General features: G+C 37.9%; 1 protein-coding gene and 1 long non-coding RNA gene across 3 annotated transcripts; both read left to right on the top strand.

Annotated features, from left to right (window-relative positions):
* Positions 1-1,671: 1,671 nt before the first annotated feature.
* On the top strand, positions 1,672-2,893 carry LOC124634218. Its single transcript, XR_006984832.1, has 2 exons — positions 1,672-1,714; positions 1,793-2,893. It is a non-coding gene; the product is annotated as an uncharacterized LOC124634218 (long non-coding RNA).
* Positions 2,894-4,356: 1,463 nt separating this feature from the next.
* Positions 4,357-16,259, top strand: LOC124634217 (F-box only protein 9). 2 transcript variants are annotated; one of them, XM_047169659.1, is made up of 11 exons: positions 4,357-4,496; positions 5,196-5,339; positions 6,618-6,755; positions 7,092-7,242; positions 7,650-7,801; positions 8,322-8,485; positions 11,450-11,644; positions 12,083-12,218; positions 12,700-12,810; positions 13,482-13,683; positions 14,156-16,259. In XM_047169659.1, exons 1-10 carry the CDS (start codon positions 4,494-4,496, stop codon positions 13,677-13,679), a joined length of 1,392 nt encoding a protein of 463 aa, XP_047025615.1. In that variant the 5' UTR covers positions 4,357-4,493; the 3' UTR covers positions 13,680-13,683; positions 14,156-16,259. The 2 variants fall into 2 exon arrangements, with proteins under 2 accessions (XP_047025615.1, XP_047025616.1); XM_047169660.1 differs by lacking the exon at positions 13,482-13,683 and having other exon boundaries at positions 4,363-4,496.
* Positions 16,260-16,422: the final 163 nt, after the last annotated feature.

Here is a 16,422-nt window from a genome sequence, read left to right on the forward strand (position 1 = left end):
AAAGAGTCGTATGCTACGTCACATGATTTAGATATACATGTTTACTTATTTTGCCGGTTAATAATGCTTACACTCGCAAAAGTGAGCTCAAGTGTAATACGACCAAGTACCGATGACAGACTTTATTAAATAAACAATTCTATGATAAGTGCTACGTGATTCAATGGTATGATAATCTTCGCATCGAAAAAATTAACTTGCAAAACTCGCACTAGGCACTCAGTGAAGTAGTCGTCTATTCGAAAATCGACTAATTCATGAAAAAGAGCGTCCATTCCTTGGCGACCTCGTGAATCTGATCAAGTATGTAATTAATATGTACTGCGAATATAGATAATGATATAGATACAGGAGTGCTTAGTGCGAGTTTTCGTGAATTTTTTTACGGACTCACATGAGAGCGCGTATCAGGGGGAGGACACTCCGTACATTTTGACAGCTAAGTAAACGAAGAGTCGCCACCTTTTATTTGGCCCGGAAACTATTTACTATCTAAAAGATACCTTAAATTACCAACAGATGGCACTACACTATAATCGATTTTGTTTGTTAATATAAAATTATTTATGCAATATTAATTAAAGAAAAGTATGAGAAAAATATTAGACACTTTAAAAAAAGATATAATAGGCGAATAAATTAAATACGGTTTAAAAAAGCACCAATATCAAATTTCATCTAAAAAGACCTGGTGTCAGTATTCCAAGTAACTTAACAAAACCGATCATAATAATATCAATATGGCGGTTTTTTGCATTCCGCATACACGCGTAAATAAAAAGTAATATATAATAATTATTTGTTTTCCTTCGACCTTTTACTATATTAACGATGACATTTTCTATTAGGGTAAGTAGCACCATGTAACTATAACGATAACCAATGTTATAGTTATATGGTGCTTCTTACCCTAATAGAAAATGTTATGAATATGATGCATAATTATAATATTTTTATAGCTATAGCTATGTAGGTAGTTCGGGGCCAATTTAGAGAAAGATGGCGCATTGTCAAATTGGGTTGCAAGAATAACTCGTGAGTGGGCTCTCTTTTCCCTATATATTACTTTACTCTTTGGCGCGTATACTAAGATTTGTATGCAGTGTTGCCAACTTAGTGGATTTTCCACTAATACTGGTGGTTTAAGTCCCCTATTTAGTGGCGAAATGTTGAAAGTACTGCGGGTCAAGTAGCGAAATGTAAGTTTTGTGGTACAACTTTAAGGAGTTACTATGGAGATTTGAAGTCTCACGGAATGTCAAAAAAGCATCTACAAAACAAAAAGGTGAACGACTACTATATAATTATATTAAGTACTCATTCATTGGTCAAATGCGTAACTAAACAATTTGTGAAACTACTACGCCGATTATAATTTGTGAAGGATTCGGATCGGGTCGGATGAATTGCTAAACAGATGTAATGCTTTGTCTGTTTTAATTTTCTATCGTTGCCGAGTTACATCTTTGGATGATTAAATTGTTTTAGGTTACAATAAAATATAAACAATATTTTTTTAGTGGTGAATTTGGTGATTTTAAGTGTGGGATAAATTTTTGTTAGTGGTTTTCTGGTGGTTTTAAAAGTTGACTCTGGTGGTAAGCTTCTACAACTGTTGGCAACACTGTTTGTATGGAACAAAAACAGGTTCCAATTTTTGACACTAGGTGGAGCTGTTTTTGTTCCATACAAATCTTAGTATACGCGCTCTCATGTGAGTCCGTAAAAAAATTCACGAAAACTCGCACTAAGCACTATATAGGGTATTAAGTAAAGCTCATTTCTTTTGTAGGTAAACAGAAGTATTCATACAGCTACATGCAATCTTCTTCCTGCGAAAGAAGAATGAAGATGAGGTTTCAGTGAAAAGAGGTGTTTGTTAGTAGTTAAGACAACCATAAATATGTGCCAATGTCATAATTTTCAAGTTATATAAATGCAAATATTTATCTATTATCCAAAGTTGGAGTAGAATTCAGTAATAAAGATTAACGTGGAACTTTAGAAAGTATTTACAATTGAAGCAGCGTACTCAGAAGACGGAAACATGATGTGAACAAAAATTAAACTATCTGGAAAGGATCGATGCCAAAATTCAAGATTACAAGCATTATTACAAGGAGTTGAACTATTAAGAGCAAATAAAACGATATTTTAATTTATTAGCACAATCATGGCTGTATCCAAAAAGGAACCAAAATTCAAACCACCTAAAAAACGCAAGGATGCAATTGGCGGATTTAATGCAATGGGATATCCATGCCCTGTTGTGGGCTCTTGTTGTTATTTACCCGTAAAAATAGGTACATATATAATAGCATTATTAGGAATATTGCCTACGGTGGCATGTATAGTTTTGGCTACGCCAGCTGGGATTGATATTTTACATGAGAATGGATTACCTCAGTGGTATGTTCCAGGAATTAAGTGGGCTTATAGTCTTTTAGGTATTTTAGTTTTTACTTCCCACATAATAATAGCCGTGGCTGTAAAATTGGGATCCCGAAAGTGTATCATTTTGTATTTATGGGCTTTGCTTGTGTATATGGCAGGTAGCTTCGGAATCGCTGTGGTGATTTCTGCAAAAATAATGATGGCTGGTAATACGTCGTTTGGGATTGTATTTCTCTTGTTAGCTTCTATGTATACATTAATGTTATTGTATTTTTGGATTGTGGTGAACAGTCTATTGTATCTTGAAGAGGAGAAATCAAGAGTAATCAATATTCATATAACAATATTATGAACTTTAAATGAATCGCAAATGCCTATGAAGAGTATTTCAAGTGTGGGTATTTAATTTTACTAAATGTTTTATGTTGCGGTAATTTTACTAGAAAATGTGTTTATGCTACATCACAGCTTAATAAAATAAAAGAAAGATTTGTAAATATATATTTTTCATTTTGAAGCGACTTTAAATAGATAGGTTCTGTTCTGGCTCTGTAAGTGGTCAACAATTTGCTTGGCTGCCACTAATGAAAAAGAGACCCATACTTTGGGTTGAGCTCACATTTGTACACATTTTTATCATGTTATGCGAGTAAAAATGTATTTGAAAGGATTCCACAGTTTTTATGATCAAGAATCGATAATCTTATTCATTTAGGCGATTCTGTTGGTTTTGTCAAATCTCGCTTCTCTCTCTCGATCTTTGAAAAAAAAAATTGAAAGAGGCTGTCAAAATGTGTTCCAGGTTAAATAATCGATCAGTCATATATCTCAATCATATTTGTGTAAAGATTCGGATATTCTCTCTCTTTTATCCGCACATAAATGCTCATTATTTTTATTATATACCTGCTATTCGTCTTTCATCCAAAATGTACGTGCTATTGTATGTCCAATTCGATTTGATTGTATACTGGAACGCGGAATTGATTTCAATATTTTCGTTTTCTGCGACCTAAAATAGAATAAATACAGTCAATTAGGGACACGGTATCGAAGCAAAAGTATCGATACCGTACTCATGAGTAGAATCGATAACAAAGTATCGTACTCATTAAAGTATCGAAATAAAAGTATCGATACTTCAAGGTATCGAGTACTTTTTAGATCAAAATTTGCTAGGTCAATATCAGTTAGTAAATAATGTCAGTTTTACTTCAGTTCAGCAGGACATAAAAAACAAATGGTATTGGTACCTACACAAATTTAATAGAATAATAGAAAAATGGAAAATAGAATGAATGAAACAAATCGAAAATGTAGCAAAAGGAAACAATATTAAGTTGAGGTATACTAAAAACTAGCAGTGTCCCACGGTTTCACCCGCGTAGTAGATTAAAGTTCCCATTCCTCCTCCGTAGAGTCACTTAAAAATAGAAGTTTGTTGAGCCTTTTTGGAGATAAGCGGTTTCGAATTTTTGTGATGGTACTTCCTGCTTTAGAAAATAATCGTTCTGAAGGTACTGACGTCGCAGTGATTGATATATATTCATTCTAGTGCCAATTAATATAATTTTGGGAAAACTACTTTCATATCTTCCCATTGTTTTAAGGGATCTACTGAAAGTGGCGAAACCTGTGCCGATAAGTAGTAGCTTAATTCATCCTTCATTTCAGGCTGTGATGAAGAACTTGCTTTATTATTCTGTTTTTTAGTGTGTGCCAACTTCTTATGGTGGCTCCAGAAATCAAATGTCGTTTCTTTTTTTAAGACAGAGTGTCTTAAAACATTTCAACGAGTGAGCTAGAAAGCGCTGTTAAATTAAATTCTTCATTCGATACGATACCTGGGAAAAAGTACTTATTGAGTAAAAGTATCGACTGCAAAGTATCGAGTACAAAAGTATCGGTATCGAACTGGAATGTACTCGATACCACAAAGCATCGATACTTTTTTCGTGTCCCTACAGTCAATGCGAATGGAGTTTGTCTGAAGCCTGGACTTTGTTTGTAAATGGCTAATACTCTTATCAATAACGCTTTCGAACTGAAAATAAAAATCTGTGTTGCATTTAATTGCTAAAAACTTTTATCATATAAAAATGGTAAGAAATCTGCACATTTAGTTATCCTATGATTTAGTGATCAATTTCGTACAATGTTTAACTTTATCTTAGTAGGGAAATAACTTGATGATAACAAGAGCTTTAATATCCGCAACTTTTGATCATTGACTGTATTTAATATGCAAATTTTGGTAAATAAATCTGAGCTACACTATTCATATTGTGCGACCTTGACACAATTATAAATTTTTCTGGAGCCCAAAACTGTGTCACCAATAAAAAAAAAATACGTAGACATCAGTACCACTCTTCAACCCTCGATTTTATCCCTTCAAACTTTTTTCTTAAATTACGTCGCATATTCGGTATTCTTGTATTTAACTGTGGGCCAAGCAAAGAGGCTTACAAACACAATTGGCCCTTACTACAAAAACTTTAGCAACTGTTTTACACTTGTCTAAAAAAAATGTGGCTCCAAAATGAACCATGTCAACGTCATAATTTAACATTTTTTTAGACAAGTCTTAAACTGACGTTAAAAAGTTTTTGTGGTAAGACGGCATAAGTTTAGAGTTCAGTTTGACTGAAATGCATTTAAATGAAAGTTCATTCTTTACACTTTCTAATAAGGTAATATCAGTTCATTTTTCAAACAGAAACAAGGGTTTTGTAGATGTGAGAACTCCACACACATTACATGAACATTAAAAATAAATAATTCTTAATTTAAATTATTAGGCATCAGTATCAGCAGCTGCTACTGGTGGAGCTGGTGAGGACTGCGAGGGGGAGGAGCAGGAAGACCCTTCATCAGTTTCCCTAGATGAAGTACTGGATGTGACTGACACAATTGATAACTTGTCTGTGCAGGATAACTCACAGGTAAGGGAATTACCCTGGTTTGTAGTTAATATTCCTCTTGATAAGTATGTGTACTGCTATTTTAAAACTATATATTTTTCATACAATAGATTTATATGGGAAATATGACACCCAACCGTTATGATGTTACATTTTTCTGATATGCATTTATGTATGAAAAAATATGTAGCAACTGAAAAATTATGTGCCTGTGCCTGCAATTGCTGAGCTTATTGCTGTGCTTGTAAACAAATTCTAATGCATTAAAAATAATTATCTATACTAATATTATAAAGCTGAGTTTGTTTGTTTGTTTGAACGCGCTAATCTCAGGAACTACTGGTCCGATTTGAAAATTTCTTTCAGTGTTAGATAGCCCATTTATCGAGGAAGGCTATAGGCTACTTTTTATCCCGGTACGGGAAGTAGTTCCCACAGGATGCGGGTGAAACCGCTGGCAGAAGCTAGTTGCTTCAATAAAGTTGCTGAAAGATGATTTGATACCTCTCCTACCTATAAATACCTACAACTCTGATATCTGATTTGGGTCCATTTATTTTCATGGTATGGGCGAAATTACTGTAGCCTTTTTTTTTAATTTATCTATACTAATATTATAAAGCTGAAGAGTTTGTTTGTTTGTTTGAACGGTCCGATTTGAAAAATTCTTTCAGTGTTAGATAGCCCATTTATCAAGGAAGGCTATAGGCTACTTTTTATCCGGGTTCGTGCAGAGGTTTCCACGGGATGCGGGTGAAACCGCTGGCAGAAGCTAGTTGACAATATAGCAATACTTATAGAAGTATTTTTGCAAGGCCTCATATTTCAAGATAATCAAATAATGATTTTTATCATTTAGTTAAACTCAAGGCCAAATGTGTTATTGCACCACATAACGTAATTCATATACTCTGTTAGGCTTCCTATAATAATAGGAAGTGAGGGATATGAAAATGACTTTTCTTTTCAAATTCATTCAATTCATTTTCTTATATTTTTTTTGTAGCATGCACTTATACACCATGTTAACATGGTGTTCTCACATATCCACCTGTGCAAATCACAATAGATTATAATAATCAATACTTTGTGTGGGTACTGTTGACTATTGTGTAAAGATATAGGTCTAATCTTCTCTTATCCTCCAGCTTAGCTTTGAACACATCAGCCGTCTTGATTTTATCCATCAGTTGCTATCCTTCAGTATGAACAATATGGCACCACCGCTAAAAACTGACATCTGTCAACTGCACAAAACATTCAGTACACCTCTAAAACCCTATATTTGTTTGTATTCAGAATGCAGCTGATGATGAACTGCAAGCATTCCGTCAGCAATGGCAACGTGAGCTGGAGGCGAGCTCCACGCCGCAACGGGAACTGCGCCAGAAGCAGGTCCAGCTTACTGAACCTGAGGAATGCTCTGATGAGGATAAGGTAGGATGTGGATAAGTGTGATAAATCTCCAATTCATTTTGTATTTTAACCGTTTTCTTTGCTATCAAAAGTGATCAATAAACTTCTACTAAAAAGACTTGTTACAAACAACTGTTTATAGTAGTAAATAAGTATAATCTGGCTTAGAAAACTGTCCCAAGTTAAGATGTGTACCTACTACCTGCCAGTATCAAGTTTATTTCCCTAACCTAAATCATATGTGTGCAATTTTTGTCTGCACCACATTGAATGGTTTAAAATCTCTGTTTCAAGCTTCATACACAGACAAATATATTATGTAGTCTGGCATTCACTCAGCCTCATTTTTACATTTAGGCTAAGCAGTTGTTCCTGAAGGCGGTGGAGTTGGAGCGCTGCGGCAAGCTATACGAAGCTATACAGCACTACAAGCGCGCGATGCAGATACTGCCCGACGTCGAGATGCGCCTGTATGACGAGCTGAGGGCAGAGGCTGATACTCCTGAAGGTAGGGGGTTATTTTATTTTTAATAGATTGGCAATTATAATATATTGGATTACTAATTTGGATTACAGAATTATGTAAAAGTCGATTTATTTAGAAATTACCTGCAACATGACGGCAGATAGGAAAGTATGTAGTCAAGAAGAAAATATTGCTGCACTTTCTGCAAATAAAATGATTAGGATAAGGGCAGGAAGGTTGGTAATTTGTCTTTTGTTTAAAGCATTGGGTATGTAGTTACCAATTGTGGATGTCAGCTGGCCCATAACCCATACATATCATACATATTTTATAGATTTTTGTATTGCTCTCTAGAGTAATGATGTTCAAGGCCAAAATCCCATAATTCTCCTCAAGAAATAAAGAAAATAACTAGCATAAAGGTATAAAACAATCTTGTTATTCTGCAGAAGAAGAATCAGAGACGGAGGAAGCAGCCAGGCCTGACAACGAGCATCCCAGTGATGATGAAGACGCGGTGGAAGGCGAGGACTTGCTGGCCAGGCTGCAGAGGATCGTCGCCAGGAGGGGAGTGCTATGCGAGCAAGAGTATCCTGCTAAGGTTGGTTGAAAAGGTTTTAGAAGTGGAGATATTCATGTTTACATTATGTATATTGCTTATGTATCTTATTAAGCCATTAGTGATGCCGATGTCAAAGTGAAGTTGAGATTTTTAGACCCCAGCAGACAAAACACTTCTTTATACTCCATATTATGTATCCATTTTTTACTGGTATAATCCCATGCACTAGCCCTATGTGCTCTCCAATGAATTACCTTATATGCTTTAACCTCTTAAGTACCCAAAATACTCTTATTAACTCCCCTGTGTAACTCTTTTGTGCTCTTCCTTATGTCCTTTCTCTGTTTACACTCTTACGTACTTCCCTTATGTTTTCTTCTATGTACCAAATTATGGATATTCTGCCTTTTGTATTACACCTATTGAATACTTGATTATAATACTTGAATTTAATGGATGTAAATTGTCAACCATTCTGGAAAGATGCACCGCAACCTTTTTGACGGCTAGATCCACCCCTGCCAGAGTTTACTCAACCCCATTTATCCATCACACACAGGGTGGTCACATCTCCTGGCTGCCGTACGAGGTGATCCTAGTGCTCCTACGCTGGGTGGTGAGCGCGGAGCTGGACGCGGGCTCGCTGGAGCGCGTGGCGGGCGCGTGTCGCGGCCTCTACTGTGCTGCCAGGGAGCCCGATATCTGGCGGAGTCTGTGTGTCAAGTGAGTAGGATGAACTAAAGTTAGTGGTGACTGAAAACGCTGGTCAAGTACCAAGTTGGTCAAGTAGTTGCATAAAAACAGTTTCTAGGAGGTGTGCAAAAAGTAAAGGGCATGTAAACATATTTGGAAGTTATCTGGGGTGAAATATAAATGGTTCCGGTGGTTCCGAAATATATTCCAGTAGGTATACTAGTGAGTGCTCGCGATGTCCTGAATCTGACGATATTTTGTAATGGTGTGTCGCCATATTGTATTACTGCGGCAAAAAATGAGCTCAAACACTTTTATCATTATGGCGTCAATTATTTATTTATTTATAACTAGCTTCTGCCCGCGACTTCGTACGCGGATCCTGTCCCTTATGCCAGCGACTACGGGGTCAGCAAAATCAAAGATCTGAATAGTCTGATATTGAATTTTAAGGGCCCGTTGACTTGAAAACAACGGAATACGCATAACCATTAGAAACGTTCCATATATTTAATTTTTGGACTTTAACGGCAAAAGGACAGCAGACTAAACAAAACGCTGAGAACTGAACCGCAATAGACGTGACCATAGGGATAAAAGTAGTGATTCTAATTAGTCCGCATTTAAGTTGTGTGTGGCAAAAATATTACACGTATTATTACGTAAAAAAAGATTAAATAGATGACAAAGTCGTGGTGACTTAGTGGATGTCGTGGTGGTTTAGTGGGTAGACAACCAATCTCTCAAGTATGAACGTGCGTCTTTGATTCCAGGTCTTGCAAGTGCCTGCCAATGCTTTTCTAAGTTCGTATGTACTTTCTACGTATATTTTGGATACCAATGACCGTTATTTGGAGGGGATTTTAAACTGTAGGTTCCGGCTGTCATTGAACATTCTTGGCAGTCGTTATGGGTAGTCAGAAGCCAGTAAGTCTTACCAAGGGGTGTTGGGTTGAGCGGTTAACCGGGTTGTGGAGGTCAGATAGGCAGTCGCTCCTTGTAAAACACTGATACTCAGTTGCATCGTGACTGGAAGTCGACCCTAACATAATTGGGACAAAGGCTCTTGAGATAATAACGACAATAATAATGAGATATAGGCACCGCAGGACATCTGAGGCTGATGACGGGGAGTAGCGACCCCGCGGGTCTATATATACTGAGTTCTCCAGGGAGAGTATACTGTCCCCCATCTCCGGCCGGTCGGAGTGAACCATGACGGGGGTTGGTCTCACGCGTCTGGCTTGGCTTGGCCGTCCAGAGTGGAGTCGCTAGAGCAGGATTAGTAGCCCTGCTCGGAGGGTAGGTGCCTCATGGTAAGCACAGGGAGCGCGTAATCTGCGTTTAAAGTCCGCCGAGGTATCCTCACCCTTCAGCCGCTCATGTCCCTGTTGCCCTCTTGTTGCAATTCAGTGACTGGTTCCCGGGGGCCCTGTAAGTGAGGTGGCGAGTCTCCACCTGTCATTTTTACATGTACCTAATACATTGTCATCCACTAACATCCCATCACAATAGCCCAAGTAGTTTTCCTCCATAGTTAGCAATAGTTTAGCACAGAACCGGGGATTGTCTTTTTTTAACGACGTCCACCGGGGATTGTCCTTGGGTTAATTTCTATAGTGTATAAAGGGATAATCGTCGGTTTTGTGTCACCATTTCATTAAAGTTGTCTCAAAAGGGCTTCAGCGTGTTGGCTTCGGCCCCACGTTTGCCTCCCAAAAATTCGGAACTCTGTAGTCCCGAGGTCTGGAAGAGACATAAAAAATAATAGTGAGATATAACGCAACAAAGTCGGAGAGTGAGGGCTCGTGACGCCACGTCTAGCTAAGTAAAATTTGTACTAAGCAGTGACTTAACACGAAATTCAAGCGTTGTTGTATCTTCGTTATTATTTGTTTGTGAGAGAGAGAAAAGAAAAATACATGTCCATTATTTTAGGGTTATCTAAAAGACGGACAAATTAGTTTTTTTGATTCACCATACCTATTTCATAACATTCATTTCTATTCATTTCAAGTGTAGTATTGCTCTTGAAGTTCCACATCAGGTGTTCCAGATCTTCGATGTTTATACGTCAATAGAGAGTGCTTATCAGATAGAACCACTTTTGCTAAAACGTCATATCTTCATATGCTATAGTCTAGCTGAGCTCCTGGAGTTCCACATCAGGTGTTTTACATCTTCAATTTTTATAAGTCAACAGAGAGTGCTTATCAGATTGAACAACTTTTGCTAAGACGTCATACCTCTATATGCTATAGTCTAGCTGGGCCGATGGAGTTCCACATCAGGTGTTTTAGATCTTCAATTTCTATAAGTCAATAGAAAGTGCTTATCAAATTGAACAACTTTTGCTAAAACGTCATACCTGTATATGGTACAGAGAAGCTGGGCTCTTGGGGTTCCACATCAGGTGTTCCAGATCTTAAAATTTATTATCTCAGCTGAAAAAACTCATCACATGAAACAATTTTTGCCATGGCACCATTTTTGTATCTCTTATAGTTTTGTTGGTCTGTTGGAGTTCTGCATCAGGTCTTCAAGTATCGAAGATAAATTATAGCCTATATGTTGACCAGGCTTAATACTGATACAACAAAGAAAAAATCATTGAAATCCGTTCAGTAGTTCGGAAGATTAGCGTGTACAAACAAACAGACATACAGACAATTTTTTTTTTGGATTTGTGCTCCATTGCTGTTTCTAAATCCCACCCAATTATAATTTTTTTAATATATTCAATGTACAGACACAGTTTTTTTACAGATTTATTATATGTATAGATAGATGTATATCGGAACCAATCGACGGTATCTTAATACTGGCACTGTAGTAGACTCATGTAGGTACTGTCACCTACATGAGTCTCAAAAGCATGCAGCGGCACACAAGCCAAAAACAGAGTCGATCCAAGACGTCATGAGCCAGTATACTGGGCTAAACACAAACCTAGTTGCAAATCACCATAAAAAAACATATTAAATTCATTACTAGGACGTGGGGCATAGAATGCGGCACCCCCCGCGCTAGCGGCTTCCCGTCGTGGCGGCACATGTACGTGTCGCGGCCGCGCGTGCAGCTCAACGGCGTCTACATCAGCAAGACCACGTACATCCGCCACGGCGAGAACTCCTTCCAGGACCAGTTCTATAAGCCCTGGTACCTCATCGACTACTATAGGTACCTCAGGTTAGTTGTGTTTTGGTATTTTTAATGTATCATAATGCTATAGATTAATTTTGAAATCGCGCCTAGTTTTCGTTTGTGTTAATTCTGTGCTCAGAATTATTGATTAAGGTGCCTAAAGGTATCGTTTACTTCAATAAATCCTGTAAAGTATTCCTTTTTGAGAAATCTGTAATGCTGAGATGTTCAGCATTTTATTAAAATAAAAACGGAAACCACTGAAGTTCACTCATGAGTCGCTTAATTTGTTTCTCTGGGCCCGTCTATTAGCTCCTTTTTGGATATATGTCACACAATACGGAATTAAAAGTAACAAATATAAAAAATAAACGAGAAAGGGGACAGAGGTGGGCTGATTTTGTCCAATAACGCTTTAAATGTGGTGATCAGTGTAAAAATATTCTTTAGGTAACTATACCTATTTCCTCTATTCTCTCCCAGGTTCTTCTCGGAAGGCTTGGTGCTGATGTGGACGACGGCGGACGAGCCCGCGAACTGCGTGGCACAGCTGCGCTACCGCCATGCCAAGACCAGCCTCGGCATACTGGCGGGACACTACCGACTTATTGGCGAAAAGGTAAGATGAGAGAATAATGTATAAATTTATTTTTTTGTATTCGCCTGCTGATTCAGAAAAACCGATGTTCTAGTCTTCTTTCACACTAGAAATCTATTATTAATTTTACTATAACCAAAACAAAATTCTATACGTGAAGATTTTGTAACTTCGTGGTCATCCTACTTAGTATTGAGATCACGGGTGACGGAAAGATGAGCGGAGTTGCCATAAGGCAGGTAGATCAGGCGCTTTCATATAGGTAAAATTCGTACGGTGGGCATGACCAAAACGATCAGGTACTAGTGACCGATAAAATCAAAAGTTCATGAGGCGTTGGGGTTCCTTGAGATATCTGTCATAGATTGGTCTTGATTATGACATCTCCGCTCGTCATATTGTTCTCCATTGCTCAGATAGATGGTTTATCCAAATTCATCTAAAATATATGTTTTAGAATCATTAAAAAAATATAGCTATCTCACCTAAAGATGTATTGCAGGTTGTGATAGTGGTGAAGAAGACGCAGGACAAGAAGAACATACAGATCGCGAACACGCGGTTCCGCTCGCGGCGCAAGGAGGTCGAACAACAAGAACAGACTTACCACATGGTAAGTCTTATTTATTTTTTGTAATTTTTACCTTTTTTGTGTACAATATGCAGGTGAAAGAAGAATGAATGAAAGAAAATACATTTACTTACACGTGTGACACAATGGACTTACAAAAGGTGGAAAAGGCCAATAATAATAAATATATAAATAATGTTATTCTTCTTTTGATATTTTTGGGCAGTAGTAGTAGTCTTTTATAGATTCGGATGAATATAAATCGGTTATTTACTAGAAATCTTCTTTATAATATTTTTGGGTCAGCTTCGTTTATAGAACGAGTTAACGGGATATGAATAAAAATTTCTGATAAAAAGTTATATCGACCTCATTTTGAAACAATTCAATCTTGGAAATGAATCTTTGAGTACATAATTTTCTACATAACCGAGGCTCAAGTTTTGTGTATAGACGACCTTCCAGCAGTAACTTTGGTACACTTTCGTGGTATTTTCCGCTTATCTCGTATTCTTTTATGATATCACGGCTAGCGCCATGCGCTAAGCACTATAATCCTTTGGTAGCATTTATGCTACGCACTGTGCCAGTGGCAGGGCAGCTGGATTTAAGCCGAGTCGCAGATAAAACCTGATGGGTAATACCGGTGCCCGGGCCGCTCTGTGTGATACTTTTGAGTGGGGCGTTTGTTGACTGTGCCCCCCTCCCCGCAGGAGTTGGAGCTGCGCAACATGCGCTGCGTGCGCAACGCGCAGCTGTCGTGGCGCCGCTACTCCGTGTGCACGCGCCGCGACCAGTGGACGCAGTTCGAGATCACGCCCGCCAAGTTCCCGCCCTTCGCCTTCAGCCGCGTGCGCAGCTACACCTCCGACTCGCTCGCGCCGCTGCTCACCACGCATGCCTACACCTAGCTAGGTAACTACTCCGCCAAGTTCCCGCCCTTCGCCTTCAGCCGCGTGCGCAGCTACACCTCCGACTCGCTCGCGCCGCTGCTCACCACGCATGCCTACACCTAGCTAGGTAACTACTCCGCCAAGTTCCCGCCCTTCGCCTTCAGCCGCGTGCGCAGCTACACCTCCGACTCGCTCGCGCCGCTGCTCACCACGCATGCCTACACCTAGCTAGGTAACTACTCCGCCAAGTTCCCGCCCTTCGCCTTTACTCATCTTTTTCTACCACTCACATTTATACTTTACTCTCTTCGTGGCTCGTGTCTCATCCCTCATTACATGCCTGTACCACAACGAAAGCTGGCCTCTCATTTGTTCTCTCTTCCTTCACCGTTGACAGTAACGATCCCCGTCAATCTGCCTGTATCATGAAAATTTTTTGCCGAGTTCCTGCCACGAGCCTTTGTCACCTGGCTTATGGAAATCTTTTTTTCCAGAATTTTATGACAACTGACTGCTGGGAGAGGCCGCCGAGGATTCGTCGGACCTAAGCGAGTGATGTGATACTCACAGCTTACGTCTGCTGCGCTTGCTGGACTGCTGGTACGCAATAATCATAGATTAATTGATAGACTAAAGTGAGGAGGAGTAATTGTACTAGCTAAGAATGACTGAGACTTGTGTGTTAGTGTGGGCTTCCTCGACACTGGATATTACTGACGAAACCTTGGCTAGAATATTACCGTTTGTAACTGAGAAAGGAGTAATGTTTGCATCATCTGTTTGACTGAACCTTTGGATAACCTCGTCTTTGAGAGCATATAACATATTTGCATCAATAGAAGATAAGTAACAACACCCATAGTTTGTTTAGGCTGAGATGTGCCAAGTATAAGCTGTACGGAATCGCTCGCGCTTGCTAAGGCGGCTTGCATGATAAAGTTGTCATGGAATAATATTAAAACTGTGCGCAAGAGTTCACTAGTGCATCAAGACATTGCCGAATTAAATCGTTTACTAGTTGTGTACAAATTGAGAAGTTATCTTTATTAGAATGAGAGAGTCCTGTTCCTTTTCCTCGCAGCCCCCTGATTTAGGTGAATTTTATATTTATTTTTGTAAATAGTTATGAAGACATTTTTACTGTAGGCCGATGTTCTGGCAGACGCTTTACGATGTTGTTGTTATATAAATGTGCAATTTAAGAACGCTTATAACTAGTTAAACTTTCGCAACTTACACCGCGACCTGTCCGTTATGTTAGAATCGGGGGCTGTATGTAATGGTACTTATTTTTATACTTTTATAATAATTTTGCGCTCAAAAGCACTGATGGGTTTTATCAAATTGTTGATTATTTTATTCTTGTTATAGTTTCATTATCCTAGCTCTAAATTGTCAATTTAAAAGACGAAAAATTGTTAGTTTTGGATTCCATTTTCAATGTATTTACATACTCACCTTATTGTGTGAAATATTGTAAGAAAAAAAAATCTAGAGTCGATAGAAAATAAATTGACTGATTATGACCGAATTTGACGTAACTCATAAATAGGTTCTATTGTCTTCGGCTCTGGGTTTATTTTTGAATGACCCTCGTCGTATGAGCAAGAATGTTGTGATTACTATTGCCTTAGGCTAAGTATTGTAAGTGACCAGTGTTCTTGTCTCAAATGTTACTATGTCCTGCTCTTGACGCTAATAAGCATTCTGTGATGTTTGGAGACATTTTATGTATTGATTTTGGCAGACTAAGGAAAAAAAAACTGTGTAAATAAAATTAAATTTGTCGCCTAAAACTTATTTCAAATTCTCTTCTTCTAAAATAAAAGTAGGCCTAAAATTAAGCAAAAATATTCATATTGTTGAAGGTTTAATATAATAAAATACCAAAATATTAATACTATTGGTGTCGGAGTAACGCCCCGATTGTATGCAACTATACTTAGTACTTGACAACACGACAACCTATCTTCAATCTATCAACATCTGTATTTAACTGATAAAGTACAAAACGTATATTTTGTAACATTCAAACTATACCCACTTTAGATAATTCTTTTACTCATCTATTGTAAATATTTGTAAATCTTTTCTTATCACTTTGCCTCCAGTTGAGTTGTCGAGCTGTATTGTGCGATCAAAACCTGGCCTTTTTGCTTATTTTGACGTTTGACGTTTACAATGTCAAACTTCGCTTGTTGTCTGGTTTTACTCTATGATGGCAACAAAATATTTTCTGTGTGCAGCTTTTGAACTGGCCCTGTATCTTATGATAAAGTGTTTTTTTGAATATTGAAAATATGAAATATATTCCCATTGTATTTTTTTTAGATCAGCACCACCTGCCATATTCCTGCCTGTTTTTTGTTATATTTAGTAAGGTATAGTTGAATCTTGAAAATAGGCCAACATTTTTGATCGCATAATATTGAATTAATCGCTTGCTAATATAATTTAAGCTTTAAGTACACAGTCTTAAAGACTATTTCTTTGTTCATGACGTTGAAGTCTAAAGACAGTCATAATAATTGTATAAGAGAAGTAGTGCTTTGTACTAGTCTTAAGTCTCGGGATGAGATAATAAAATTATTCATTGCACTTTTGGTGTTTATTTTTCTCCTTTAATGACAGATCTCAATTTGCCATAGGTCAGCTATAGCTAAACGTTTCTTATTTTTGAGACACATAACAGCATAGCATATCTGTAAATGGTATTCATGACTAGCTGTTTTCTCGTGGTTTTAATCAAGTTCCAAAGGTA

This window comes from Helicoverpa zea, chromosome 11 (assembly GCF_022581195.2).
Source record: "Helicoverpa zea isolate HzStark_Cry1AcR chromosome 11, ilHelZeax1.1, whole genome shotgun sequence".
NCBI lineage: Eukaryota > Metazoa > Arthropoda > Insecta > Lepidoptera > Noctuidae > Helicoverpa > Helicoverpa zea.